The 25,654-nt window shown below is 48.6% G+C and overlaps 9 protein-coding genes across 9 annotated transcripts; 6 read left to right on the top strand and 3 right to left on the bottom strand.

Moving 5' to 3' along the window:
* Nucleotides 1–92: 92 nt before the first annotated feature.
* Nucleotides 93–2,292, bottom strand: BDV38DRAFT_252821 (MFS transporter). The gene is made up of 4 exons (XM_032055177.1): nt 1,698–2,292; nt 1,045–1,648; nt 658–989; nt 93–603 (listed from the first exon to the last, which is right to left on the bottom strand). Exons 1-4 carry the CDS (start codon nt 2,113–2,115, stop codon nt 338–340), a joined length of 1,620 nt encoding a protein of 539 aa, XP_031911291.1. The 5' UTR covers nt 2,116–2,292; the 3' UTR covers nt 93–337.
* Nucleotides 2,293–3,783: 1,491 nt separating this feature from the next.
* On the top strand, nt 3,784–8,334 carry BDV38DRAFT_141484 (phosphoribosylformylglycinamidine synthase). Its single transcript, XM_032051445.1, has one exon. It carries the CDS (start codon nt 4,006–4,008, stop codon nt 8,098–8,100), a length of 4,095 nt encoding a protein of 1,364 aa, XP_031911290.1. The 5' UTR covers nt 3,784–4,005; the 3' UTR covers nt 8,101–8,334.
* Nucleotide 8,335: 1 nt separating this feature from the next.
* Nucleotides 8,336–11,280, bottom strand: BDV38DRAFT_141485 (putative gamma-tubulin complex component GCP5). The gene has a single exon (XM_032051446.1). It carries the CDS (start codon nt 11,091–11,093, stop codon nt 8,472–8,474), a length of 2,622 nt encoding a protein of 873 aa, XP_031911289.1. The 5' UTR covers nt 11,094–11,280; the 3' UTR covers nt 8,336–8,471.
* On the top strand, nt 11,263–13,296 carry BDV38DRAFT_141542 (glycosyltransferase family 15 protein). Its single transcript, XM_032051447.1, has 4 exons — nt 11,263–11,585; nt 11,685–11,948; nt 12,001–12,619; nt 12,680–13,296. Exons 1-4 carry the CDS (start codon nt 11,432–11,434, stop codon nt 12,834–12,836), a joined length of 1,194 nt encoding a protein of 397 aa, XP_031911288.1. The 5' UTR covers nt 11,263–11,431; the 3' UTR covers nt 12,837–13,296.
* A 471-nt stretch (nt 13,297–13,767) lies between these two features.
* On the bottom strand, nt 13,768–14,686 carry BDV38DRAFT_285055 (cytochrome c oxidase subunit VI; the record flags this gene model as incomplete). Its single annotated transcript, XM_032060406.1, has 4 exons — nt 13,768–13,886; nt 13,967–14,084; nt 14,257–14,302; nt 14,403–14,686. 4 exons carry the CDS (start codon nt 14,684–14,686, stop codon nt 13,768–13,770), a joined length of 567 nt encoding a protein of 188 aa, XP_031911287.1.
* Nucleotides 14,687–15,609: 923 nt separating this feature from the next.
* Nucleotides 15,610–16,833, top strand: BDV38DRAFT_252771 (putative quinol monooxygenase). Its single transcript, XM_032055176.1, has 3 exons — nt 15,610–16,049; nt 16,172–16,284; nt 16,353–16,833. Exons 1-3 carry the CDS (start codon nt 15,987–15,989, stop codon nt 16,501–16,503), a joined length of 327 nt encoding a protein of 108 aa, XP_031911286.1. The 5' UTR covers nt 15,610–15,986; the 3' UTR covers nt 16,504–16,833.
* Nucleotides 16,834–17,666: 833 nt separating this feature from the next.
* Nucleotides 17,667–19,323, top strand: BDV38DRAFT_141469 (elongation of very long chain fatty acids protein). The gene is made up of 3 exons (XM_032051444.1): nt 17,667–18,414; nt 18,474–18,756; nt 18,811–19,323. The coding sequence occupies exons 1-3, from the start codon at nt 18,004–18,006 to the stop codon at nt 19,155–19,157; spliced, it is 1,041 nt and encodes a 346-aa protein (XP_031911285.1). The 5' UTR covers nt 17,667–18,003; the 3' UTR covers nt 19,158–19,323.
* Nucleotides 19,324–21,586: 2,263 nt separating this feature from the next.
* On the top strand, nt 21,587–23,400 carry BDV38DRAFT_252767 (uncharacterized protein). Its single transcript, XM_032055175.1, has one exon. The coding sequence runs from the start codon at nt 22,318–22,320 to the stop codon at nt 22,567–22,569; it is 252 nt and encodes an 83-aa protein (XP_031911284.1). The 5' UTR covers nt 21,587–22,317; the 3' UTR covers nt 22,570–23,400.
* A 1,651-nt stretch (nt 23,401–25,051) lies between these two features.
* Nucleotides 25,052–25,380, top strand: BDV38DRAFT_141454 (uncharacterized protein). Its single transcript, XM_032051443.1, has one exon. It carries the CDS (start codon nt 25,156–25,158, stop codon nt 25,321–25,323), a length of 168 nt encoding a protein of 55 aa, XP_031911283.1. The 5' UTR covers nt 25,052–25,155; the 3' UTR covers nt 25,324–25,380.
* The last annotated feature ends 274 nt before the right edge of the window (nt 25,381–25,654 follow it).

The raw sequence follows: 25,654 nt of genomic DNA, 5'->3' as shown, positions 1-25,654 counted from the left end.
ACCCTAAACAAACGATTGGGCAATGACGTCTGGCTTCTTCGTTGTACCTAGGTTAAACCTTTCAGTTTCTTCCGAGTCTTCTGCTAGATCGATTCTCTCAATAAAAGTTTTATTAAACATATCTAGGTGCGTATCTATATTAGTCATATTATTTATAATCCAAGCTTTCAAAACATGTCACTCGTAAACTCCAACAAACGTCTCGGGTACCAATTCTGTCGAAATTCCGAAACCCAATTCGCCATCTAGGACACAGGAACTCGATGTCTAGTTCAGTGTAGAAATAAATTTTGTGGCATGGAAATTACGTGCCGGGTTCTCTTGGAGAAAAACGCTTTTAGCTCTTCTCGACCTTGCCAGTATTCTCTTCATCTTCGTTGTAGGCAAATCGCGAGAAGCGGCGAATAGACTCGCCCTTGAAATAGAAGACATAAGGAATGGCGCAGCAGGCCAAGGCAATGAAAGCCAGCAATGTACTGGCCCACTGGTCACCCAATCGGTCATACATCTGCTCAGTAAAGAGCACCGTGGACGCTCCCCATATGGACCGGAGAAAAGTCTTTGCGGCAAGGGCAGATGCTGCTTGGTGTTGGTACGTATCGACTACAATACCGTTAGTAATTAAGGTTTAGGAGGTAGAGGGTAGGCAAAGCTCACCAAGGTAGTTGTTTGCCGAGTTGTACAGGAAAATAAAGCCGAAACCCACTGGCCAGCCGCCGACGGCAGGTCCGAACCAGTGAATCTGCGGGTACGATGTCCATGCGAAGATAAAAAGTCCAATAGGAATAAACCAGCACGAGAACATCATCGGGATCAGGCGTGCCTCTGCTGGGGGCTTCCCGCCATACTTGGAGTATAGCGATAGATAGTGCTTGTTGATAAATGGAGAGCAAGCCGCGCTCATGACGACACCGATGGCTAGGGGAATGAACATAAGACCCGTAGATCCGGCACTCCAGCCTTTTCCACCCTGATACACGACAGGGTACCTAAAGAATCATGTTAGAGTGTGGTACAAGCGGTATAATATGAGCATGAACTTACGCAACGAAGAACATGTACAGCAGACCATACAGCACGGACATGTAGATCGAGATGAACAAAACGATAGGTTCCAGAAACAAAAGCTGGAATGGGCGGAAGAAGAATATGCGCAGTTTCTCACTCAGCGGCCGAGAATCCAGTTCCGTTTCAGTGACGTACTTGGGGTCGTTCTGTGTCTTCCTGAGTTTCTTGGCTCTCCGTTTCAAGATCGTTGGAGCATAGGTTTCGGGCACAGTGAAGGTGATCAACACCCAGGAGACGAAGGCCAGGATCAACATCAGCCAGTAGAGCCATCTCCACCCCGCGGCATCAGCCAGGTAGCCACCGGCGAGCGGACCAATAGCGGGACCAAGGAAGGGGCTGGCGGAGAAGGCCGCCATGGGGACACCCCGCTCTTCATTTTTCCAGAGATCCGCTAAAGTACCACCGACTAGAGTCATGGGGGCGCTAAAAGCAATGCCGTCAATTGCTCTGCACACGATGAGAGTCCCGATATTCTTCGACACCGCACAAGGAATGATGAAGATGACCGCTACGAGGAGTGTGAGGGCATAGACAGGCCTACGGCCAAACATCTCTGACATGGGTGCGAACGCCATTGGACCTAACCAGTCAGTACCGGGACAAGCAAGGAATGACCACAACACACGTACCAACACCAAAACCAATGACAAAGACCGTAACGACAACCAGACTGACTTCTCGCGAGACGCCAAACTCTTCAGCTGGTCCTTCTATATCGGCCGTAATAACACTACTTGCGAAGGCGACGACGAAGCAAGTGAAAGCAACCACCATGGTACAATACCATTTGAACGCTTTGGACCAATTCTTCGGGTTTTCTGGGTCATCAATGGTGAATGTTACTAGCTTCCAATCCTCCATTTTCCCTGAAGCAGCGGATCGAACGGGCTTGATGATTTGGCCCGCAGCGGTTTCTGTTGTGTATTCTTCCAAATTGGCATCACGGGTGACTTGGCGCACGGGTAAATCCAAGTAATCTGTGTCTTGCCCAGACCCTGAGAGGGTCCGAGCTGCATCGCTTGAGCGACGTAAGTGATTATCTTGCATGTTTGTTATGGACAGAACACAAAGGTTAAGTAATTGACTGGTTCGATGGGAAGGCTATCGTCAAGCCCTGGAATGGGCCATATGTGCCTCTTATATAGAAAAGCATGGCGCAACGTTAGGGCGCGACCCGTGGATACGCAATCGCAATCTCTGGAAGCTAAATTAAGGGGCGCGAATTTTCCAAAGGATACCAGGTAGGAAAGATGCCCAAGATGGCAGCTCACGAGCTCAGCCTTGCATCCTTGTTTCCTATCAGATTACCCGATATGGAAGTGGGCCGCTAACCTTATGAGGAAATATGCTACGATGACACTGCTTATCGCAACGTCTGATCGTGACTTGATCACAACCATCTACCAATACATACATACTTACATACTTACATACTTACATACTTACTTACATTGGCTATGATTGTATGAATCCATTGCCGAACAGAGTTTTGCCCCACCTTCTACACCCAATGTATTACCTATTGATAGACACCAATTTCACTTTCATAGTGTTATTAACTTATTATCCGAGTCGACTCTTACGCGGCCAGGCCATGTGTTGTAATTTGTAAATGTATACATTAAGCTTAACAAGGCACTCTATGTGATATCATTGAGTTTAAGCTGCATTATGTGGAAAATTCAAATACCAGTTACAATTCACTTATAAATCTATGTCAGTTTATGAACTACCCTAAACGGCCTGATCAATATTGTAGTATCTAGCTTAGCTACTCTATATATATATATACCGTCTTGTGCACTGTATAGTCCTTCAGTTATGGAGTACAAAAAGTAAACGTGACGGTGCTGTCAGGGCTTGACTAGTGCTAACCCAAGGTCTCTTTCCGGATCCGATATCCGTGTGGATAGTGCTGGATTGCTTTGATTGTAGACGACGTACTCTCGTACTGAGTATAAAAGTTTGAATGTCTAGATCCGCCGCCAAGACTCTTGGCACCGCGCCATTTTCATTATGTCATCGGAATCCCGGACCACGGAGGGTATTACTGAATTAGGAAAGGTCCTTCCCGGTCAGGTGTGTCATGGATTTCAATTTTGAATTTTTTTTTACCATCTCTCTTTGACTTCTCTTGCTCCAGGTTTTTGCTTGCTGCCCTTGAGCTTTGATACGGAGTATCCACTTGACACTCCATGGGGACAGTGCCAGACGGAGATTGTCTCACTTGGATTCGATCCCAAGCAGTGTGGACGTAGAGTACCCAATCCACGTTTGCTCATGCTACGGGCTCCTCTCTTGACTGGTGCTTAAAAGTCAATGTCAGTGCTTTGCTATAGTCTAGAAAGATGTTCTTCCAAGGTCGAGAACTCGGACACGGTCACCATGGACCCATACTCCAGACTTTTGAATGCCAATGCCATCCCCATCAATAAGGTGGACACGCACTCAGTGAAATACTGGGTCTACCCCGTAGTGTGAACCTATCTTCTTACAACAGAAATGTATCCGACTATCCCAAACCCCTCCTCATGACCCTTTGTGTGTACGCAGAGCAATGCATATAAAATGACCACAGACCTGGAGGCAGGAGATTCCTCCGGGGGTAAATTTCTCCGGGGCAATAGCCCCACGTGACTGATAAGGTAAAGTGATAAGCCGAAATCGGCCTAGCGCGGGGCCTTTTTCCCACGCCTCCCAAAAAGAAAGAATTAATTTTTAGACAGCAAGACGGACGAGCAGCTCAAAGCCCGTCGCTGTGCTCCTCATCGCCAGTCGAACTACTAGTTCGAGGTGTGTCCCTGTACACATCTCTTCCAACGACTTGGACCTCTCCTCCTGAGTGTCCTATCTTATTCTTCTCCTCCTTCCTTCCCCGCCTCTCTCGTTCGCCTCCATCTCCGTTGAGTCATTCCGGGTCCCTCCTACACGTTCAGAATGACCTCCGCTTCCTCCGCTTCCACCTTTCTGGCCCTCCCTGGGTCTGTTGCCTTCTCTCGCTCCCGGGGACATGCAATTGCGGCCAGCATTGGAGCTCAAGATGTTCGAGCCCAATGGGTTCACTACGTTCATGCTTCTCAGCCCTTGGATGAGCCGCAGCAGAACGTTCTGAAGCAGCTCCTGCAATATGGTGATATCACGGATATTCCTCCCTCCTTCAGCGCTGAGGACGGCCAGTTCGATGTCTTCTACGTCTTCCCTCGGACGGGAACTATTTCCCCATGGAGTTCACAGGCCACCGGTATCGCTCACGTCTGTGGCTTGCGCAAGTATGTCGACCGCATTGAGCGCGGATTGAAGATTTCGTGTCTCCGTGCGAGCTCCGCAGAATACAAGTCGGGTTTCCAGGATGTCTTGCACGATCGCATGACACAGGTCCTGGGCCAGGAAGAACCTGACCTGCACCTGATGTTTTCCGAGCACAGCCCTCTTCCCCTTGAGACCGTCCCCCTTCACGGAAGCGACAAGACTCCGAAGGAGGTATTGCAGGAGGCAAACAAACGGTTAGGCTTGGCTCTGGAAGAATCTGAGATTGAGTACATTGCGGAAGCTTATGGTCCCAATGGTCCAATTGCCCGTGACCCTACCGATGTGGAGCTTTTCATGTTCGCACAGGTCAACTCGGAGCACTGCCGTCATAAACAATTCAATGCTTCCTGGGTTATCGACGGAAAACAAATGCCCAATAGCCTGTTCGCGATGATCCGGAATACACACAAGAAAAACCCGGAGTACACAGTCAGTGCCTACAGCGACAATGCTGCTGTTCTCGAGGGAGACGTAGCCGCTCACTGGGCGCCTGACGCTACCACCGGGGAGTGGAACCATACGAAAGAACTTGTTCACTTCTTGGCGAAGGTTGAAACCCACAACCACCCTACGGCGGTTTCCCCCTACCCTGGTGCTGCAACCGGCTCTGGCGGCGAGATCCGTGACGAAGGTGCCGTCGGACGAGGCTCCAAGCCCAAGGCAGGTCTTGCCGGGTACTGTGTCTCCGACCTGCAGATTCCTGGCTTGAAACAGCCATGGGAACTGGATGTGGGCAAACCGAACCACATCGCTAGCAGCTTGGATATCATGTTGGAGGCTCCTATTGGTAGCGCAGCGTTCAACAACGAATTCGGACGACCCTGTATTTCTGGCTACTTCCGTACTCTGCTGACAGAAATTGATATTGGCAACGGACAGAAGGAAGTTCGAGGCTACCACAAGCCCATCATGCTTGCCGGTGGTGTCGGAACTGTCCGGCCCCAGCATGCCATCAAGAAGCCAGAAGTTGTAAAGCCTGGTGCTTTCCTCGTCGTCCTTGGTGGGCCTGCCATGCTGATCGGTTTGGGTGGTGGTGCCGCCTCCAGTATTACCTCGGGCGAAGGTTCAGCTGAGCTGGACTTTGCTAGTGTGCAGAGAGGCAACGCTGAAGTCCAGCGGAGAGCACAGGAAGTGATTAACGCTTGTACCGCTATGGGTGACAACAACCCTATCAAGTTCATCCATGACGTTGGTGCTGGAGGTCTCTCCAACGCCCTTCCCGAACTGATCCATGATTCCGGCCTGGGGGCTACTTTTGAACTTCGTGAGATTGACAGTGCCGACAAGAGCATGAGCCCCATGCAGATCTGGTGCTGCGAAGCCCAGGAGAGATACGTCATGGCTGTTGGGGAGGACTCCATGAACAAGTTCACAGCTATCGCCAACCGTGAGCGTTGCGGCTTTTCTGTCGTTGGTCGTGGAGGTGGAACGTCCGAAGAGGAGAAGAGGCTCGTTCTCATGGACAGGGACTCGACTGAGTACCCCAAGCCCATTGACTTGCCCTTGTCCGTCCTATTCGGAAAACCTCCTAAGATGACTCGGGTCGTTGATTCCCGTAAATTGAAACTTCCCGCCGTCGATGCAACCCTGACGAAGTACCTACCTGCTCTTGCGCCCAACCATCTCGAGCTCATCGGAGAGGCTGCCAACAGAGTCCTTTCCCTTCCCGCTGTTGCCTCCAAGTCTTTCTTGATCACTATTGGTGACAGAACCGTTGGTGGTCTTACTGCTCGCGACCAGATGGTTGGTAGGTGGCAGACTCCTGTGTCTGACGTTGCTGTCACTGCCACAGCATTGCTTCAAGGAGTGAAGACTGGTGAGGCCATGGCCATGGGTGAGAGACCGAGCCTTGCTTTGATCTCCCCTGCTGCTTCGGCACGTATGGCTGTTGCGGAGTCACTCATGAACATTGCCGCTGCCGATCTAGTTGACCGTCTCAGCCACGTGAAGCTCTCCGCCAACTGGATGTCCGCTAGCAGCCACCCAGGTGAAGGCGCCGCCATCTATGAAGCTGCGGAAGCTATTGGAATGGACCTGTGCCCCAAGCTTGGTATCAGCATTCCTGTCGGAAAGGATTCTATGTCCATGAAGATGAAGTGGACTGATGAAGCCTCCAAGGAGGCGAAGGAGGTTACTGCACCTATGTCTCTTGTCATCTCTGCCTTTGCACCGGTTGGCAACTACCGCAAGACCTGGACTCCCGCTCTTCGTCGGCTCGAGGATGTCGGTGACACCGTCCTTATGTTCGTCGATCTCTCCTTCGGCCGTAAGACTTTGGGAGGCTCTGCTCTTGCTCAGGTCTTCAACCAGGTTGGTGACGACTGTCCTGATGTCCGTGATGTTGAAATCTTCAAGGACTTTTTCGATGCTACCCAGCAGTTGCAGGACGCGGGCATTGTCCTGGCCTACCATGATAGATCTGATGGTGGTCTGTTCACCACTCTTGCAGAGATGATGTTTGCCGGCCGTTGCGGTGTTGAGGTCATGCTCGATAACATCTGCCCTAGCTCCGGCACGAAGGATGTTGTGGAAACGCTGTTCACTGAAGAGCTTGGAGCTGTGTTCCAGGTCCGCAAGGAACACGAGATGCAGTTCCGCTCCTGCTTTGCCACATGCGGCCCCCCTGCTGGCCTGATCCACAAGATTGGACGTGTTTCCGAGAGAACTAAGCAGAACCTTGCCATTTATCACGGACACACCTTGGTGTATCGCAACAACCGTGCCAACCTTCAGCAGACCTGGTCCAGCACTTCGTACCATATGCAGAAGATGCGTGACAACGCTGCCTGTGCTGATCAGGAATATGCCAACATTCTCGATGATGTTGATCCAGGTCTGTCATGGAACCCAACTTTCGACCCCAAGGATAAGGCGCTCCCTATGCTCACCAGCTTGACCTCGATGTCTCCTTTCAGCAACAAGCCTCGCGTGGCTATTCTGCGTGAGCAGGGTGTGAACAGCCAGGCTGAGATGGCTTTCGCTTTCAACATGGCGGGCTTCTCCGCCGTCGATGTCCACATGACCGACATCATCTCTGGACGTGTGTCTCTCGCCAGCTTTGTTGGTATGGCTGCGTGCGGTGGTTTCTCTTACGGTGACGTCCTTGGTGCTGGTCAAGGCTGGGCCAAGTCTGTCCTCCTGCACGAGAACACCCGTTCCGAATTCCAGAGCTTCTTCGAGCGCCCTGACACCTTCGCTCTGGGTGTCTGTAACGGTTGTCAGTTCCTGTCTCGTCTGAAGGACTTGATCCCCGGCGCTCAGAACTGGCCCAGCTTCGAGCGTAACGCCAGCGAGCAGTACGAAGGCCGCGTCTGTATGGTCCGTGTCTCGGACCCTGATCCCTCCAGACCCAGCGTCTTCTTCCACGGCATGAACGGCACCTCGCTCCCCATCGCTGTCGCCCACGGTGAGGGTCGTGCCTCCTTCTCCCCCTCTTCCAACGTCACCGCCCAATCCTTCGTTCAGGAAGGTCTGGCTCCTGTCCAGTACGTTGACAACGCCACCCTCAAGCCAACCATGAAATACCCCTTCAACCCGAACGGCAGTCCCGAAGGTATCGCCGGTATCCGCAACGCTAACGGCCGTGTACTGGCCATCATGCCTCACCCCGAGCGTACCGTCATGGGCGGTATCGCCAGCTGGCTGCCCGCCAAGGCCCAGGAATGGGGTGACATCGGCCCCTGGGGCCGTGTCTTCTACAGTGCCAGAAGATGGGTCGGTTAAAAGTTTGATGAAATTATTCTTCACTTTGGTAGCTGAAACTGGACTGTCTATATGCTTGGTCATATGGTCTGTATATGTGGGATGAGTCATCCCTAAAAAGAAAATCTATTTCCGTAGAAATTGGTTGTCATTGCGACGTCTTTCTATATTCTCCCTGATTTGGGATGTTCCAGGATGGAATTTTGATACGATGGCATGTTTTGGTAAATTATAAATGAATTCAGGATTTCTTATTGTTCCCACTTTCATCCTGTTCGTGGACTTCTCCTTTCTTCATGACTTGATCCTCAAGCCGAGAATCTCAAAGTAAATATTACGATAAAAAGGAAAAACAGTCATAGTACACATTATCATAACCCAGGGAACAATATTCATGCATGATCCGCCGTCCGCTCCTTCCTCCATTCCAACCGCTCAGCCAAAATCTCCCAGCTAACCTGCGCATTAGCACGACCTACGCCCTTCAATCCAGCAGCCAGGAAACCGACAAGTTGATTAAACTGATCTTGGGTTGCTTTCACTTTTTGTAGGTGTTGTGTGTCGTGAACTGGGGTCTGTCTATCGTCGTGTTCAGGTTCCTCGTCTTCTTCTTCGTCTTCATCACTCTGATCTTTGTCCTGGCCGTATTTTTTCTGCGCAGAGTTGATCTGGGTATAGCGAGTAGATTGGAGATCGGAGAAGGAGACACAAAGGTCAAGGAGGGAGATAATTGCTTCGTAAAGAGGGACAAGGTTTTGGGAGAGAAGGCATTGGTCTTCTAGTGAGGACATGTAAGACTGGTGGACGGATACCATTGTGTCGACGTCATTGCAGGCTGAGAGATCCTTGCGGAGTGAATTAGTGGTAGTTGAGATGACGAAGTCGGTCATGTGGCTGTATAATGTGTTGAGGAACCAGAGCATGTTATGTCGGAGGGCGTAGGCCTGGGCGTTGTTCCTAGTCTCGGAGGTTTGGGGGGAGTATTGTAGACGTTGCTTGACGATTGTGTGTTTTGCTCGGCGGATTTGCATGAGGAATGTCGAGAGGCGTTGGTAGCTTAGAATGGCGTCTTTTGTGATGATGTTGGCTACGGGCCAGGGGAGGATGTAGTCGAATGAGATGGCTTGGAGGAGCTTGACGGAGCGGCTGTGGGTGTTTTTTTTGTTGGTGGGGTCCTTGGATGACCGGACTATTACTCTGGATGGGTCGATGAAAGGTAAGGCGCTGAATGCGCTCTGGGCAAGTTCGGTGAGCAGATATCGGTCGTCCCAGGCTCCTCTGCCTCGATCGATAAGGTCGAAAATTTTATGGTCGATGGGTCCGAACACGCTCATGTCTTTGCAATGGTAGATATGCTCCAGCGCCTGAAGGGAGACCCCTAGCCCACACTGCTGATCAAGCTCTCTTCGCAACAGTGATGATGTGAAGGAGTGGTTCTCATCTACTATTCGCCCAAAGGCCGAGTCGAGTAATGCTGAGAACGGCATGTAAATGGAGGCAGCGTCTTCCGGGAATACGTCTCCTAGCGTTAATGAGCTCTTTCTTGCGTGCGCCTCGTCCTCCGACACATCCAAGTGTCGTAGGAAAACCATGCTTTTGCCTGCAACGAAAATCTTGCGAGCGATGGGTTGAACAAACTTCGGCGCACTTGAAAACCATGCTGATTCATCCAGCGTATACCATCCATGCCACAGGGTTCGTAGGTCTTGGTCGTTATTACGGTTGTCGCGGATGAAAAAGGAGCCCTGAAGAGATTCCTCTAACTCTCCCTTCTCCATCCAAAGGCGAATTGGACGTGCGTAAGTTTCGAAGCACGCAAAAAACAGTTGAGCTAGGAACTTGAACTCATTTTCGTCACCGGTAGCTTGTGTCATGCAGACCGAGTCGTAAAGGAGATCAAGACAGCGTACAGGGCTATCCGATGCGTCATGTTTGAGATTGGATACAATTTCTGCTAACAAAAGAAGCAGCTTTGATTCACGGAGAACGCTCTCATATAGCTGTAGAAGACTGACCGCAATAGTTCCGGATTGCGATAAGTACTGTGCCTGCACATTAGACAAAAACCCGTCAAACTCGCGCAGGCGATCTTCGATGCCCCGGTGGAACGTCTGCAGGTAAGGAATGACCCGCGGGACTTGGTGGTATCGTCTTAAGATGTCTATTTTTGACCCAATTGAGCAAAACGAACGTAGCAATGATGATAGCGTTTCACTTGATAAATGCGCCAGCGAGTATTTTCGATCTACCTCAACGCTTTCATGATAACGCCAAAATAAGGATGTAGGTAGGCCTTGTAGCATGAATATAGTCTCTCTTACAATCTGAAGCTCTGTGAGAACTTGAGAGGGTTTGCCTCGGTGCTGTTCAGCGTCGGGACTGGTTTCATTTCGCCAGAATTGGGCGCTTTTGATCGAGACCACAAGGTCTTCATCTTCTCCTGAAGAAAAGAGGTCCTCTGGAATCACGTAGTCCTCTTCTAGGGCTATGGAGGTTTGAGGTAAAGATCGTCCATGATAGCTCTCACTTGATACGGATGAGAGGTCATCCTCGGAGGACCCAGCGCCGAAGTCTACAGATTCCCATATATCCTCCTCGGAATACGCGGTTCCAGCAACATCTAAATCTGTCCACGAGAGGGATTCCACATGCGCTTGAGGCTTCTTGAGACTCTCAATGCGATCTACCTTAGACAGCTGAGCAGGACGATCAGCAAGCTGCAACAATAACGATAGAATCTCCGGGAAACATGAATCCCGGTGTGCATTTAACTCGGTGAGACGGGCGCGGAGAGCGTCTGCTAAGTCATCTTTATTGAGAACCTGGAACTTTTCTTGAAGTCCCTCTAGCTGGTGCGCAACCGCAAACTGGTCCGTACGGCCATGAGCATTCGCTCTTAGAGTATCTTCGGTACGACGTTTCAAGACTTTGAAACGGGGGTTTCTTTTATCAACCTTGGCGACGGTCGCAACCAACTCGTCGGTTAGCGCACTAATACTGGCGGGGATGGCCATGACGGTTGATTGGAGGGGTTATTCTGCAGAACTAAGCCAGCAGCTCGCGCACAGATTCCCCATTGCCCATCACCACGGAAGGGGACGTAAGTGTAAGTTTAGATATTAGTAGTAGAATTGCGACAGCTTTTAGGTGGAGGGTTACGCGGCGTTTGTACTGATTGGCGGCGGTAGTTGGACGTGTTGCTTGAGTCGCCACGCTAGACCCTTTGGGGGAAAAGGCGGCATCGAGACCTCCAGCGAAGTCTCTCCTATACCAACTCGATTCCTTATCTGTTTTTCTCTCTCCTTCCTGCCTCTTGCTTGCTGCCGTTGTTTCGCACTCAGTCAAAGTCAAGATGGCTGTCGCAAGACCCATTCGCATGCTGGGTGCGTCATGCATTATCCTCATCCTCTTTCTGATCTTTCAAATGAACAAGGGACCTACTAGCATCATTAGTAAGGGGCCCAAAGGGGAGTATACCGGCATACAAAACGACCCCCTCAAGGAGCGTATGTTTTACCCGTCCACCTCTCCTTGGCTGTCGTGTATTATACGTACCGTGCATATCCGAGGCTGACAGAACAACTTCTTCTTCTTCTTCCTCACAGCGACCGGAGAACCCGAAGGACATTTATGGCGAGCTGACGAGCACGATTATGCCCCCGACAGTGCCAACTCCGCCCGGACCAACGCGGCGCTCATCTCTCTCGTCCGGAACGAGGAGCTGGAGGAGTTGATTCCGACCATGCGCGATCTGGAGCGGACCTGGAATAGCAAATTTAATTACCCCTGGATTTTCTTCAACGACAAGCCGTTTACAGAGGAGTTCAAGAAGCGCACACAAGCGCTGACCAAGGCGAAGTGCCAATATGGTATGAAGAATGGAAACCATACGTATTAGACGATCGGTCTAACTATACTCAGAGCAAGTACCGAAGGAACACTGGGATGTCCCCGATTGGATCAACATGGACCTCTTCCGCGAGTCCGCCGAGGTGTTGAAGGAGCAGGGCATTCAGTATAGCGACAAGGTATCCTACCATCAAATGTGCCGCTGGAACAGTGGCCTGTTCTATCAGCACCCGGCGCTGAAGAACTACCGTTACTACTGGCGTGTCGAGCCCAAGGTTCAGTTCTTCTGTGACGTTGATTACGATGTGTTCCGATTCGTAGAGGACCGCAACATCACATACGGTTTCACCATCAACCTTTTCGACGCTCCCCAGAGTATCCCAACTCTCTGGCCCGAGACGAAGAAGTTCCTTGCCGCAAACCCCACTTATCTGTCCGACAACAATATGCTGGACTGGTTGACGGACGACCAATTGCGCCCAGAGCACACCAAAGATGCAAATGGGTACTCTACTTGCCACTTCTGGTCCAACTTTGAGATCGGTGATATGGAGTTCTTCCGGGGTGAGAAGTATTCGGCTTACTTCAATCATTTGGATCGCGCGGGCGGCTTCTACTATGAACGATGGGGCGATGCTCCCGTGCATTCCATTGGTCTGGGTTTGTTCGCAGATGCGGCGAAGGTTCATTGGTACATATATCGGTCCCATATTCCACGTTCTGCCCACGCTGACCGGGTTACGCATCACAGGTTCCGCGATATTGGATACAACCATATCCCTTACTACAACTGCCCCAACTCGCCCAAGTGCTCCGGCTGCACCCCAGGCAAATTCTACGCCGGCGAGCCCTTCCTGGCCAAGGAAGATTGCCGGCCTAGCTACTTCAAGCATGTCGGAACCCATTAAGCTTCTGTAACATTCTATTACATTCTCTGGAAGCGCTCGCAGCAACAGTCAACAACCGTCCAGGCTCTCCACCGGATAGATTGCGGCGGCTGCAGCGAACGGGCATGGTTTCTCTTGATGGATCTGTATATTATCAGACTTGGGACTCGACGAGTCCACCTCGGGTACGAGAACGTCCCCGTTATCCGACATCTAACGACCTCAGTGCGCGACTATCACGACTGGTTTGTTCCATTGTACATCGCATACTCAGCATTGACGACCCTAAGCACTTGAACTTGTTTCCCTTAAAATCCTGGCGGCGTTGAAAGGATCGGTCATGGTCTTTTTTATTCGATTTTCATCCCCATATTTACCTTAAAATAGTCTCATATTTGATATCTAGCCGCGTTGTGCTCTCTTGATCGAATTGCTGCCGGCCTTTTGTTGTACCTATATATTTCGTGACATTTCAAACTGTTCTTCTGACGAGGATACATTAGACCGGCGCATTTATTGTCCTTTTATTGTCTCGTTTTCCATGCCATCTAGTTGCTTTCGTCATTGACATCTGCATATGGACAGATGTACTTTGAGCAACACGAAAAGTGTGTGTATCATGACCGTTCGGTATTCATGTTATGCGTCCAGTGGACATCAAAAACAACCCCTTGAATTTTCACTATCTCCAATAATACAGAGTACAATCAAATGCTCACAGGATTTATAGTAATAGTAGCACTGGTATAGAAAAGCACGTGTGCACCTCCATTCAACCCCCGGGACAGTAGGGCTCCGGTCGGAAGATAGGGATAGATCAAACCCATCAAAGAGACACGGGGGACACCTCCACCAACTGCATTCTAGAGTATGTATACAGCTTTCCTATCTAATCGACTGGCACAGTGGGACAAAAAAAGTGATTTGGCATGACGAGACTATGGTCGATTATTTACTGCTCGCCGGGGTAGAGCTCTTCACGGAGAGCAACGCCAAGCTCCTGGCGGAGACCCTCGAGGGCCTCAAGGTATTGCTTGTACTGGTCCTGGGTCTCGACCTTGGCCTTGATACCTATTCGAACGAGCCGTGTGAGTTTATGACTGATGCACAAAGTCATGACAAATGCAGGGGAAGATATGGGGAAAGCGCACCCTCGAAGACACGGACAGCGGTGGGGAAGTCGTTGACGCGGCGGGCGGCCCTGAGAGCGGCGGAGAGGACCTCAACGGAAGGGACGAGATCGTAGGCGAAGCAGTTGTTCAGGTTGCGCTGGATTCATAGCAAATAACATATCAGCATTGAGTCCCCTCACATGTAATATAGATAAGTATAGTGGTGTGGAGCGATCTGCCAATGGCAGGCTGAATGATTATAAAACCGAGATCCAAGTGGATAAGGGCCATATATGGAATGTTCTCTGTGTGAGAGAAGCCTGGCTTACCTGGAGCTCGAAGACATCCTGGACACCGTCGAATTCCTTCTCGAATCTGTTGCGTTGCAAGCGTTAGTTCGGAAGGAGATCCTTTTTTTTCCCTTGGTTTTCCCCCTCTCGGCGATAGATTCCGACAGCAAGCATCAGGAGATTACGGCCAACCGGATCGAGCCCCTGCTGTCGGTGTTTGAGGCTCGCTCACGGCTCGTCGTGGGCTCAATGGCTCGCTGATTGGGCTGGCATACCTGGCAGAGAACTCCTCATATGTCTCATCCTCGTGGTGACCACCCAGACGCTTGGAGGAGGTGCTGAAGGCAGGACGGTTGATAGCGAGAGCAACCGGGGTCTGCAGGCGGGACCGGGGCAATTGGGGAGCTCTGAAGAGGCTGGCAGGGCGGACGGCGCGGGTCGCGACACGGAAGACAGAGACGGGTGACATTGTGAGGGGGGTTGGAATGGAGAGGCGGGCGAATTGACGTGGTGAGAGGAGAGGAGGATGGGCAAGGTGTGGACGAGGTTGAAGTCAGAGGACAAGGACGGCTGCGCTAGGATTTTGCGGGTGGTGTGAGGCGGTGGGTGCCTCAGGTTTCCCAAGCGGTCGTCCGTCATCGATTCCTTTGGCGGCTCCCGTTCACGCCCGATCGTGGCCTGAGGCTGCGATCGCTGTCATTCGCTCGTTCCGGCTCGTGATTTGTATTTCTTGGTCCTGATTGGCTGGAACATAGTGGTGTCAATTCTGGGCGGTAATTGGTTCGACTATTCCGGTTCTTAGGTTCCATCCTTCGATACTAACAGCCTCAGTATTGACATCCAATGATTATAACATGGTTCAATCCTTGAGAACCTCTATCCTTTTGGATAACAACAACCAATTCCAATACTCACGTATTTAACCAAAACAGTCAAAATGGTAATACGAAAAGATATGAGGGTGTATCCTACCAATCAACTTCAGCAGTTTCGTTCGTCACTCCTTCATAAAGGATTGCGTAATGCAATTCTTATTACATTATCCCTGTCAGGAACAGTCTTCCAGGCCATGGATTGAATTTATGGGATGCCTTCATAATTTGAAGTTATATAGCAACGTTTTCATCTATGGCTATGAAGGGAATTACTAGGCTACCGGGTATATTGAACAAAGATTCAAGAAGGCTGGATTATAATTTGTTGTGTTCGTAATAAAGCTAGGAAGAGAGGCCACAACAGTGGGATATTATACTTGGCTCCCGAGTTAGCCCAATCTAAACATAGAGGATCAGATAAGATACTCCTCATGGAGACGTCTGCATCGCCCAGTTAAACTATCTGTATACCGGGAGGCGAAAGATAAGCGACAGTGTTCTAGCACGGCACATACTACGATGCCTGAGGCCACAACTTTGAGTGACTTGAGATAAGATCGTTGACAATCAAGAATGACATCAGTTGAAAGCACATCACTAGACATCTACACTGGTTGAGTCAAACTATGCCCTCCGCTTGTTCTTATCCTTTCACCTTCGGAGACTTTTGTTGAGAGCAGTGGATCTACGATTAATAATCTGCCCTTTAAACCCAACCATTTATCAGCAACAATTTCATCATTCTCGGCATACCGAGGTACTAGCGAGGTATTTAGGTCAAGATCTAGGGATAGACTCAAAAGTCCCTCTTATCAACTTAGTCCACCTTCCTACTTCAAAAATATACCTATTTCCCCCCGCCCATCATTCCTCGTCACGGTTTCAACGAATAAAATGGCGTCCGCGGTCATCAACCAGATTGCTATCCTTACCCCTAAGGAGGGGAAGTTTGACGAAGTGGGTACCTATCAGCTCGCAAATTGGCCATCTGATCCAGCATAAAGCACTTATGATCAAGATGAGCGGCACTTCAGTTGAAACGTGAAAGTCGAAGCTAATGATCCCTGTTCGCTGTAAAGCTCGCCGCTGAACTGGCCAACATCACCCGGAACGTGCAAGAACACGAGCCCGAGACGCTGGTGTATTATGCTTATGCCGATGCCAAGAAGGAAGAGATCATTGTCGTTGAGAGGTTGGTCTATCCTTCAGTTATCTGTTGATTGTCTTTTCTTCGTTTCCTATTGACAAGGACATTACTAGATATGTGAACCAGGCTGCCTTGGACAAGCACCGGGCTGCACCTTACTTCCAGGATCTCATCAAGAAGGCCCCTGAGCTGCTAGGCAAACCCTTGGAACTCAAGGTTGGCAATGAGTTGCTCCAGGAATCTGCACAAGTTGTCCGAGTGTAGGATATGAGCTCGTCTGTTCTTTATATAGTTTGATGACATAAGTACATGACTTCTTTGGGTTGAGTGTCTTCTCTATAAGCATCAGGCTCGATGTATCTCTGCACCAGTCGAAAAGCTCTTTTAAAGAGGCTGGGTTCATTGCAATGTAGATACCGAGCGGGGTTGTTCCCTTAAATAGAGTTCTTTTTAACTTTTTGCCCATACCAACAGTCTCCTGCACGATGTCTATGTCGCGCATGCACTGTCTTAATTCTATACCACGTCAACAACTTGGCTTAAATCTATTATAAGAAATTTCAAGTTGATTCGTCTTTCGCATGCCAAGTAAACAGGTTGTCCTGATGATGTGTAAAATTTTCACGGGTATACACAAAACTAGCTTGTGTTTCCGGTGGGAAATATATATATATCAATCCAATAGGTACTATCAAGAGTATATATATACAAGTTGTTTTCCTGCAAAGATCACCAATATTAAAACCAAAATTAGTAGCAAACTTTTTTTTTTTAATTTTTTTTTTTATTTAAACAAATTCTTCACTTAAATTCCATTGAAATGCTGTAAAGAAAGATTAACCTCGATCTAAACAAATGTGGTCCATGGGAAGTAGTTCCCATGGAGATGTACTGGATGTCAAGAAATTGCGGCGGGACTAGTAATAACTAGTAGGCTCACCTATTCTTGAGCTCCCATGACTTGGCGGACCCTCATTGGTAGATCTGATGGACGTGAAATTGGACTCCATCGGACTGCCTGGGACTAGCAGTAACCATGGATTCTGCTCAAGTACGTGCATGTGAAAATCAGTGTGGTCTGTTCGCTGTCTATTCCGTCTGGATTTGCCAATAATTTGTGAATCGTGTGAGTCTACGCTCTGTTAATACTGAACCCCAATCTCAGTACAATTGGATTATGAACCTCGTCGGTAATCAGTCGTGAAAATACTAAGGCAATCTTACCCGGACAGACAATGGACAAAAGAAAATCGATGCCTGAAGAGGGACTCCGGAAGCACGGGAAGGCACATGATCCGCAGGCCCTAATAGACAGCCGCCCCTTTTTATCAAGACCGAGGTGCGTCCCCTGATTGGATGAAACCTGCGGACGTGCCAAAAAGGGACCCCAACCAGAAAAAAACGACACGCGGAGAAGAATCGAATCTCCTTGCGCCTGCGCTTTCTTTGCTTTTCCTCTCCACCTCCTTGTCTCGTCCCAACCACAGTCGACTTTTTCGTCTTCTTCTTTTCGTTTCTGTTCCTTTAATATCCTCCTCTCTCTTCTCTCCCTTCTCTTGCGCTCTCTTTCCCTTCCCTTTCTTGTCATTCCTTGTGCTGTTTTGACTGGTTGCCTTGCGGCCGCCCCGAGAAGAAAAAAGAGAAAAGCATCTGTAGTCCTCAGGGCTTCAAGGTCTTCCTTTGACAACGTCTATTTTAGCATAGTACTGTTGTTAGGTCTCATATACGCTCGATCTCCATCTTTCGACCTCCTCACCGTTCACAATGGCGCTCGAATTCTTACAGAATGTGCCCCGTCCGACAATTGATCGGCCCTTTGGCATCCACCTCTGGCCCATCTTCGACCAGGCTTTCGAGAAGGTCGTGGGCTATCCCGCCAGCGAGTTCAAGTTTGTTGAGGGAGAGACCCCCATGTCCGGCTTCCGGGAAACCGCTGCGATGCTCGTGACCTACTACGTCGTCATCTTCGGAGGCCGCATGGTCATGAAGAATTTCCCTGCCCTCAAGCTCAACACCCTATTTATGATTCACAACTTCTACTTGACCGCGATCAGCGCGACTCTATTGGCCCTCTTCATCGAACAGCTTCTGCCCACCATCTGGAGAAATGGAATCTTCTTCGCCATCTGCGACTACGAGGGTGGATGGACTCAGCCCCTGATTGTTCTGTACTATGTTAGTACCGCGACGATGATAGAATTAAACTAGTGATGGGAATACTGACGCGCAAATAGCTCAACTACTTGACGAAGTACTTGGAACTCATCGACACCGTCTTCCTGTTCCTCAAGAAGAAGCCTTTGACCTTCCTCCATACCTATCACCACGGTGCCACTGCTCTCCTCTGCTACACCCAGCTTATCGGTTTGACCGCTGTCCAATGGGTTCCTATCACCATTAACCTTTTGGTCCACGTTGTCATGTACTGGTACTACTTCCAGAGCGCCCGTGGCATCCGTATCTGGTGGAAGGAATGGATCACCCGTCTTCAAATCATCCAGTTCGTTATCGACCTTGGTAAGTAGCATCACTGATGACGTTCGGAAGGGACCGCGGCTAATCAGACATCAGGCTTTGTCTACTTTGCATCCTACACCTATTTCTCCTCCACCTACTTCCCCTGGGCACCCAACATGGGCAAGTGTGCTGGAGAGGAATTCGCTGCCTTCGCCGGAATGGCCATCCTTAGCTCCTACCTGTTCCTGTTCATCTCCTTCTACATCGCTACCTACAACAAGGCTGCCAAGACCGGCCGCCCCCGTCGCAACACTGGCAGACAGGCTGTTATCGATATGGCAAAGATGGAGGTCGTCCCCTCTGCCAACGGCAGCGCGGCCAATGGCAACGCCAAGTCGAACGGAGCAGCAACCGCTTCTGGCCGCTCCAATGGCCCCGTCACCCGCTCCCGGAAGGCCTAAGCCTATCATATCTCTTTGGCATTTTGGAATCATATTGGCATGACTTGCGGAGCAACCCGCTTGGTATGGTAATACCTTCGGAGGGCCCACGGGAGGGCCAGCAGAATGCCCCATTCCAGGAGTCATATTCGCTTTGGCCCCGTTCTAGTTCAAATTGGATTTTTTGCCAACCCATGGCAAAAGACACCAAGAACAAGATACTTCTCAACTTGCATATTTCAACCGTTTATCCGGTGCCCAATGCTTTATCTGTTTAATGTATGACCATTATGATATTGGTCGCCTTCACTTCGCGACCATGATGCACGTCACTGTCGCTTTGCTGCATATGAATGTGCGATACCAGCTTCCAGCTAATGTGTGAAGGGTTCTCTTCTGCCTGGGAACGCGTCGAAGTGACCCAGGTTGCTCCGATTGTTTTCGGTCTGTATTCTACCTTGATTATCACGTCTTCTGCCGGGTGCTGCTGGTTGCACCCGTCCTTTTTTTCTTCTTTTTCCTTTCCTTTATCAATGTCTTTTTTACACCATTGTGAAGTTTTATAGATGCCAGCTAAACTTAAATGTAATCATGGTCATGTATGTTTTCTTTTACCAGATGAACAGAAAAATGTTTGAATATTACTGCTAATGTATATATATTTGCCATACTTGTTGAAATTTATGCTGAAGTTCTCATTCCCAAGCACTTGTAGTCCGTTCTAAACGTTGATAAACCCCCAACACTATCACATCAGTATCGAAGGCTACTTGCATTTCAGCGAGTCTATATAAGAGCGTATTGATATATGGCATAAATTATAAAGTTTTATATTTTTACCATAAGAGAGGGTCTCACTATAGGTACACGTTAAATCATATCAGACATTCAATATTCCATAGAGACCAAGAGAGGCAAAATTATGAACAGAACCAAGATCTTCCGAAGCACACAAAATAGTAGGTGTATTCATAGCCAATACAAACCAGAATCAAATAAAAAGTTCATAGAGAAACGCTCCATTACTCTTTATGCTCGGAGTCGCACCCTCCTGATAAATGGTTTTCTATATATATCGGTGGAGGATGAATCGAACGCTACGTAGTCTTCCAAACAAACCATACTACTATTCTACGTTAACTGTAGAGATATTTTCACGAAACTTGGATGCTACAACACTCGGGAATAGAGTGAGTGATACACACACACAAACACAGAGAGAGAGGGAGAGAGAGAGGAAGAGAGAGGAGAATTAAAACCTCCAAAACAAAAGTAGAACAGCCATATCGCAAGAAGCTAGACCGAGTATCAGGTTCAAAGCCCCATGTACTGAGAAGATGAGCCCGAATATTTTCTGATATGGATGTCTATTATGGGACATATCAAGAGACTAGGATTTAGACACAAGAATCTGTGAATTGATGTAGGGATCGTGATGAAGGTGATGTATCTCTACGACAATGATATATTCTGATTGTGATTATACTGTTGGGGTATTGGCTTAGTTGATATTTCGTATATGCATCTCATTCCAATCGGGATCTGTTGTTGTTATGGTATGCATCCTGGTTCTTTTTGTTTATATAGTTAGTGATCTTGTTGAATGGAAAGAAATTTCTGAGATTGAGGAGAGTGCCTGTGCTTTGAGAGTCTATCGTGATAGGGTGAGAAGTAGTGTATGATGTGTATGAGGTACATGGGTTGGTAGTAACGGTAGTATTGGCTATGGAGATAGACATATCAGAGATAAACGAGTCAAAGGTTACTTGTTGAGAGACAGATGCGTCAAAGGACTTGAATGAGATGTCGTGAGGTTGGCGTTTTATCCTCAAGTAGTAGCGGATTATTCTCATTCAAGGATGCCGGACTAACTCCAAGACGGTGAGGAGGATCTTTCATAGACATAATGATGAATACCAAGTACGATTATTGTTGGCAAAGGAGAGTTCAAAGTGATTACGTGCATAAAGAGGCATCTATCTAGGGCAACGGTAGAGTTACGGCCCCTTATCCTGCTTGCGTATACGATATGGTTGATGGGTAGATTATCCGAGATAAAAAGTAAGGGGTAAGATGATACTTGGCATCTATCAGTCTTTTTATAGGAGATTCTCGGAAGTATAAAGTGATTCGGAGAGTTAATACGGTGGCATCTTCTGATACCATGATTTCGCTTTCCGGGTTGTGCTCGCGAAACCTGATGTCTTTTGGGATGGCGCAGACATTGATATTTTTCATGTGGGGTTTCAAACTCCACAGAAATGTCGGAGATGAAGGGAATAAGAAGTTGCCGCCTACAAAGTAAACTTTGGCTTCATTCTACAATGATAGAGCCCGGAGTCCACGGACAACGGAGTCTCCAAGCGAATCATCCACAACTAGATGTAAGCTTGAATTAGTTTCAATACATTATGTAAGGGCAACTGTCACGTATGATTAATGATCAATTAGCACACGCACGCTGATAAGTTAATGGTCCAATGCCATGAGAACCAAGGTTTGATTTATACAGATCAGATCATATATATGACATCTCGCACTTTAGGGCTCTTCCTCCCATTTGACCAGAGTTTATTTATAGCAAGTGCCGTTTTCTTCGAGGTGGATATGCGGTGGAGAGCCTCGGAGGACTATTGATTTTTAAATTGCTTCCGAAGCCTCGGAGAACACTATCTGTCTTGAATCTTCCATATTCGGAGTACACGGATTACACAGTACGGACTGTCTGACCATTCTAGCGGACCATGGTTGAGGCCAATAATTCTGGACACTATTGGCGTTTGAAACCTTCCTTCTAAGATGTCTTGCAGTCAATGTTTGTGTATTGACTTCAAGCGAGAACTCCGTCTTTTTCCATTTGGTGGATCCGGTACCTGGATATGATATGACATCTTGGCGGCTTTTCCCTTTCCGAATTAAGGCTGGATGTGACGCTGGAGTTTGGTGATTGTGCACTAAACGCACTGGTGCGTGTTCAGACTGCCCAATGACGAGTAGCGAGTTTAACCTCGGCCACGGCTGTATTAACCTTAGTATTCAAGATGACATGCGATAGACCTTAACCGCGAAGACCCTGCAGGACGGTCGCCAGATGGACAGAGGCCTTTGTTAATAATGGCAACTTCAGGGGTGGGTGCCATTCTTGCTCTTAGGTGTGTGGAGTCGGGTTCGAGAGACAACTATGGACGCATTCTTCTGCCAGCTGCTCGCCATAGGCATACGGAGATCACACAGCAGCTTTCTCATTGTTAAGGGCGTCGATCCAAATGTAAAAGAGGTCAAGGATACTACACCCCTTCATCTCGCCATGAAGCTTCGAAATATCATCATGAAGCAGCTTATTGCCATAGACGCGGTGGACCCGGAATGGAAACATAATCGCGCGGATATGCCTGCTGATAGTGGTACGATACCAGTACTTCGAGGCAGCTGAGCTCTTATTCTCCATGAGACGCATGCAGATTGACCCCGGGTGTTGGGAAGGGACCGAAAAAGTTATATATGGTTACTCTTGAAGGCTATAGCGAGATCGTCAAGTCTTTCAAGATAGCTAAGTAATGTCACTGGTGTTTAACAGTAGGGGTATGACCATTGTGAGTACGATATCAGGGCGTGAAAGAGTGAGTGATGTTCTAGTCCTTACGGAGCACTTTGGACGGTGGGTGCGTGTCCTAGACTGATAAAGGACGTCTCCTTAAGGCGAGATCACGTGAGCTCCCCATGGACATTTGGAGTCACTCCGACTCGCTCGGAGACAGTGCCAGTTTCATGCACAACGAGTGCACTAAGTAATAAAAGAAAAGACAGTGGATATGACATTTGCCCCTCCCTCAATGGTGGGTGCGATTCCTATTGCCCGGGTAAACACCGTTATTATGTCCCCACCAGGGTGAAGATCAGATCATATGGCTTTTCGTTAATCCAGTTCCGTCCATTTCCTGTTCGGACAAGTCGCCGGTTTAGTGCTGCTAGTAGTGGTTATAGCAGGGAAACATTTCTATTATTAATCACAGAGTTACCTTGCTGGAAAGTCGGTCAGCCAACACAAGGCAAATTACTGGGTAGTAGTTGCCTCGTCGGAGTTTATCTTTCATGGCCATGGCTCTGCTTCGCCTGTCCGGGATTAGGGCAATGCCGTCGTAGCTCGATGAAGAAAAGAAGAGGGGATGAATCCTCCAGAGAAGATGATCTCCTCGGATTATGCTGAATTCGGCAAGATCTTCGCTGTCAGGATAATTTCCGCACACTTGGCCCTACATATAATACATAGGATCACATCACACCAGGCAATGGAACCGGAGAAAAGGAGTCTTTCTTCCCTCCATCCATGCCTACATTCTATACCCCACAATCCCTATCCTTAACAGAAATGTAGGTCCGCGAACAATGCCTACATAGAATTCCCTCCCTCGTCACTGTCAGTATGAAGGGCGCGCGTTTCCCGCTCCCTGTCTAGGGTCATTTCGGCATTGACTCGGCTTTTACCCCCCCTGTCACTATTCTGCATCATCAGACCATAGATGCATTCTCTGACTTGCCCTTTCTTCATATTTCAAATCCTGTCTACTAATCATGAACGAAATAAACGGTGGAAGAACCTATAGCGCCCATCGGGATTTGTGCCCTTGGGTACCTGTCATTGCCGCCACCCTCGGTGCCTTGTGCCTGACTCTGGACTTGGCTTCCGTCTAGTCCTGCATATCTAGGAGCCCGTACAGTTGCATTGCCAATAACGCGGTTCGGTTATCAACTGGGGTACAGGGCTTATCGCATTAGCGTTTACTATGTGCCATGAGTTATGTATGCAGATTGTAGGGTGAGATGTGGCGATTATTGCGGGTTTTACTGGCTTGCCTCTGGGCCTTATTCCATTTGATTACCTCATTAATGGCTTAGGTCTATCGGACAGGGTACGCAAATGACTTGTGATGATCGCTATGTAAACTGTAAGCATACTTTGTGGAATAGGAGCTCAACTTTAATATGAGCACCCCGAGGTTGCAGCCGTGATGCTGAATTATCACGCTAATCTCTCTGCCGTCTGATAATTGGTTGATGGATATTTGATGAATCTCTACGGCGACGTGTCTTCTCCAGCCAAGGCCAAACGGTAGCGAGTGTTAAGTTCTAAGGTTGTCACCAGCCGACGAAGGGTAAGGATAGTGGGGAAGCTGACGTTAAACAAGAGAGTTGCCGTTAGTCAACGAAAGTTGAGGCTTTTCCTCAAGGATATTGCAAGGCTTGACGAGAAGTGGGGTTGTGAATGTAAACCGCAAGCCGTGGAGGGGAAGAAAGTTTACCGATGAGTGCTATTTCTCATCCTGGTGCCGGAAAAGACGGTATCTTGTACCTACAGCATTGGCTCCCTATCTCCTCCGTTCGTATCCTACCTGGTGGTTGGATAGTCTATCGATTTGTATCTAAGTTTCACGACCATCTGAGCGTCCGGGGAAGCTGGCAAGTTGGTGATGGCTGGGGGCAACAATCAGACGCCACGATATCATTATGCAGATGATACGTGTATCATCGTCGCTATCTACTGATTTGAGCGATCTGGGAAAGTCTAAACTACATCTTGCTTAGGCCTTCTGCTGATGGTGAGGCAGTTTTGCTGGCGATCTTTGCTGCATCAGGTTGAAATTGCTGTAGGGTTGGACAATCTGGCGGGCTGGACTCGAGAGACTCGATAAACACCAACGCAAGGGAGAAGCATGTCTGTACAACTTTGGTGAAAGTCGGCTCTGCCCGGTCGATGCTGGACCATACGTACGTGGTCCTACTGACCTACATACGTGTAACCACGCAGTCATACTTGCAGCTTCCCCTCCGTCCAGGGTTCAGCGAAAGAGCGCGCATCATGTATTGTCGCTCAATATTCCAACCACATGTACCGAGTATGTGTACTATGATCTAAACCCGATGGCCGTTCCTCGATCCGGTCGTAAAGTTCGTATGTGCCCGAAATATCTCCCCTTTAGCCGATAAGGGCGCGAAAATAAAATAAAAAAGAAACGAAACCATGGTGTATGCCTTGGTCCATGCGCTGTCGGGGTTGTTTCACAATGCAACAAAATCGTGTTCCTGCAGTTCAACGGGGGTCGTTGAACCTGCCGCACTTGCTTTTTTTTTATTTCTTTCTGTATTTATTTATTTACTGATTGTTGTCCCGTGGTTTATGCTTGTCTAATTTTATGAAGATCAGAGGATAGGTTATGCATTGGTGACGACGATCATAGTGACCAGCCTCCTATTGTCTTAGTCTGCCGAATCGGGTAATTCTCGTCTCCATGCCCTAAGTAATTATTGCATGTCAAGATGATGTGGTATAGAGTTTTCGAAAGTCGGTGAAGCTGTCAACCACCCACGATGTATCATGGTGATATATATATAGGAATATTGATTTTTTTTTAACTCCACGAACCATTGAGTCCAGTTCTCTTCGGATCCCATATCCGAAGAGCTGGTTGTGGGGGAAATTCTCCTTCTTGTTACAGACCGACACACAGTCTGTGAGCGAC

The sequence above is a fragment of the Aspergillus pseudotamarii genome (assembly GCF_009193445.1).
Source record: "Aspergillus pseudotamarii strain CBS 117625 unplaced genomic scaffold BDV38scaffold_45, whole genome shotgun sequence".
NCBI lineage: Eukaryota > Fungi > Ascomycota > Eurotiomycetes > Eurotiales > Aspergillaceae > Aspergillus > Aspergillus pseudotamarii.
The sequence above is the reverse complement of the archived record's forward strand: the minus strand, read 5'-3'. Positions and strand labels throughout refer to the sequence as shown.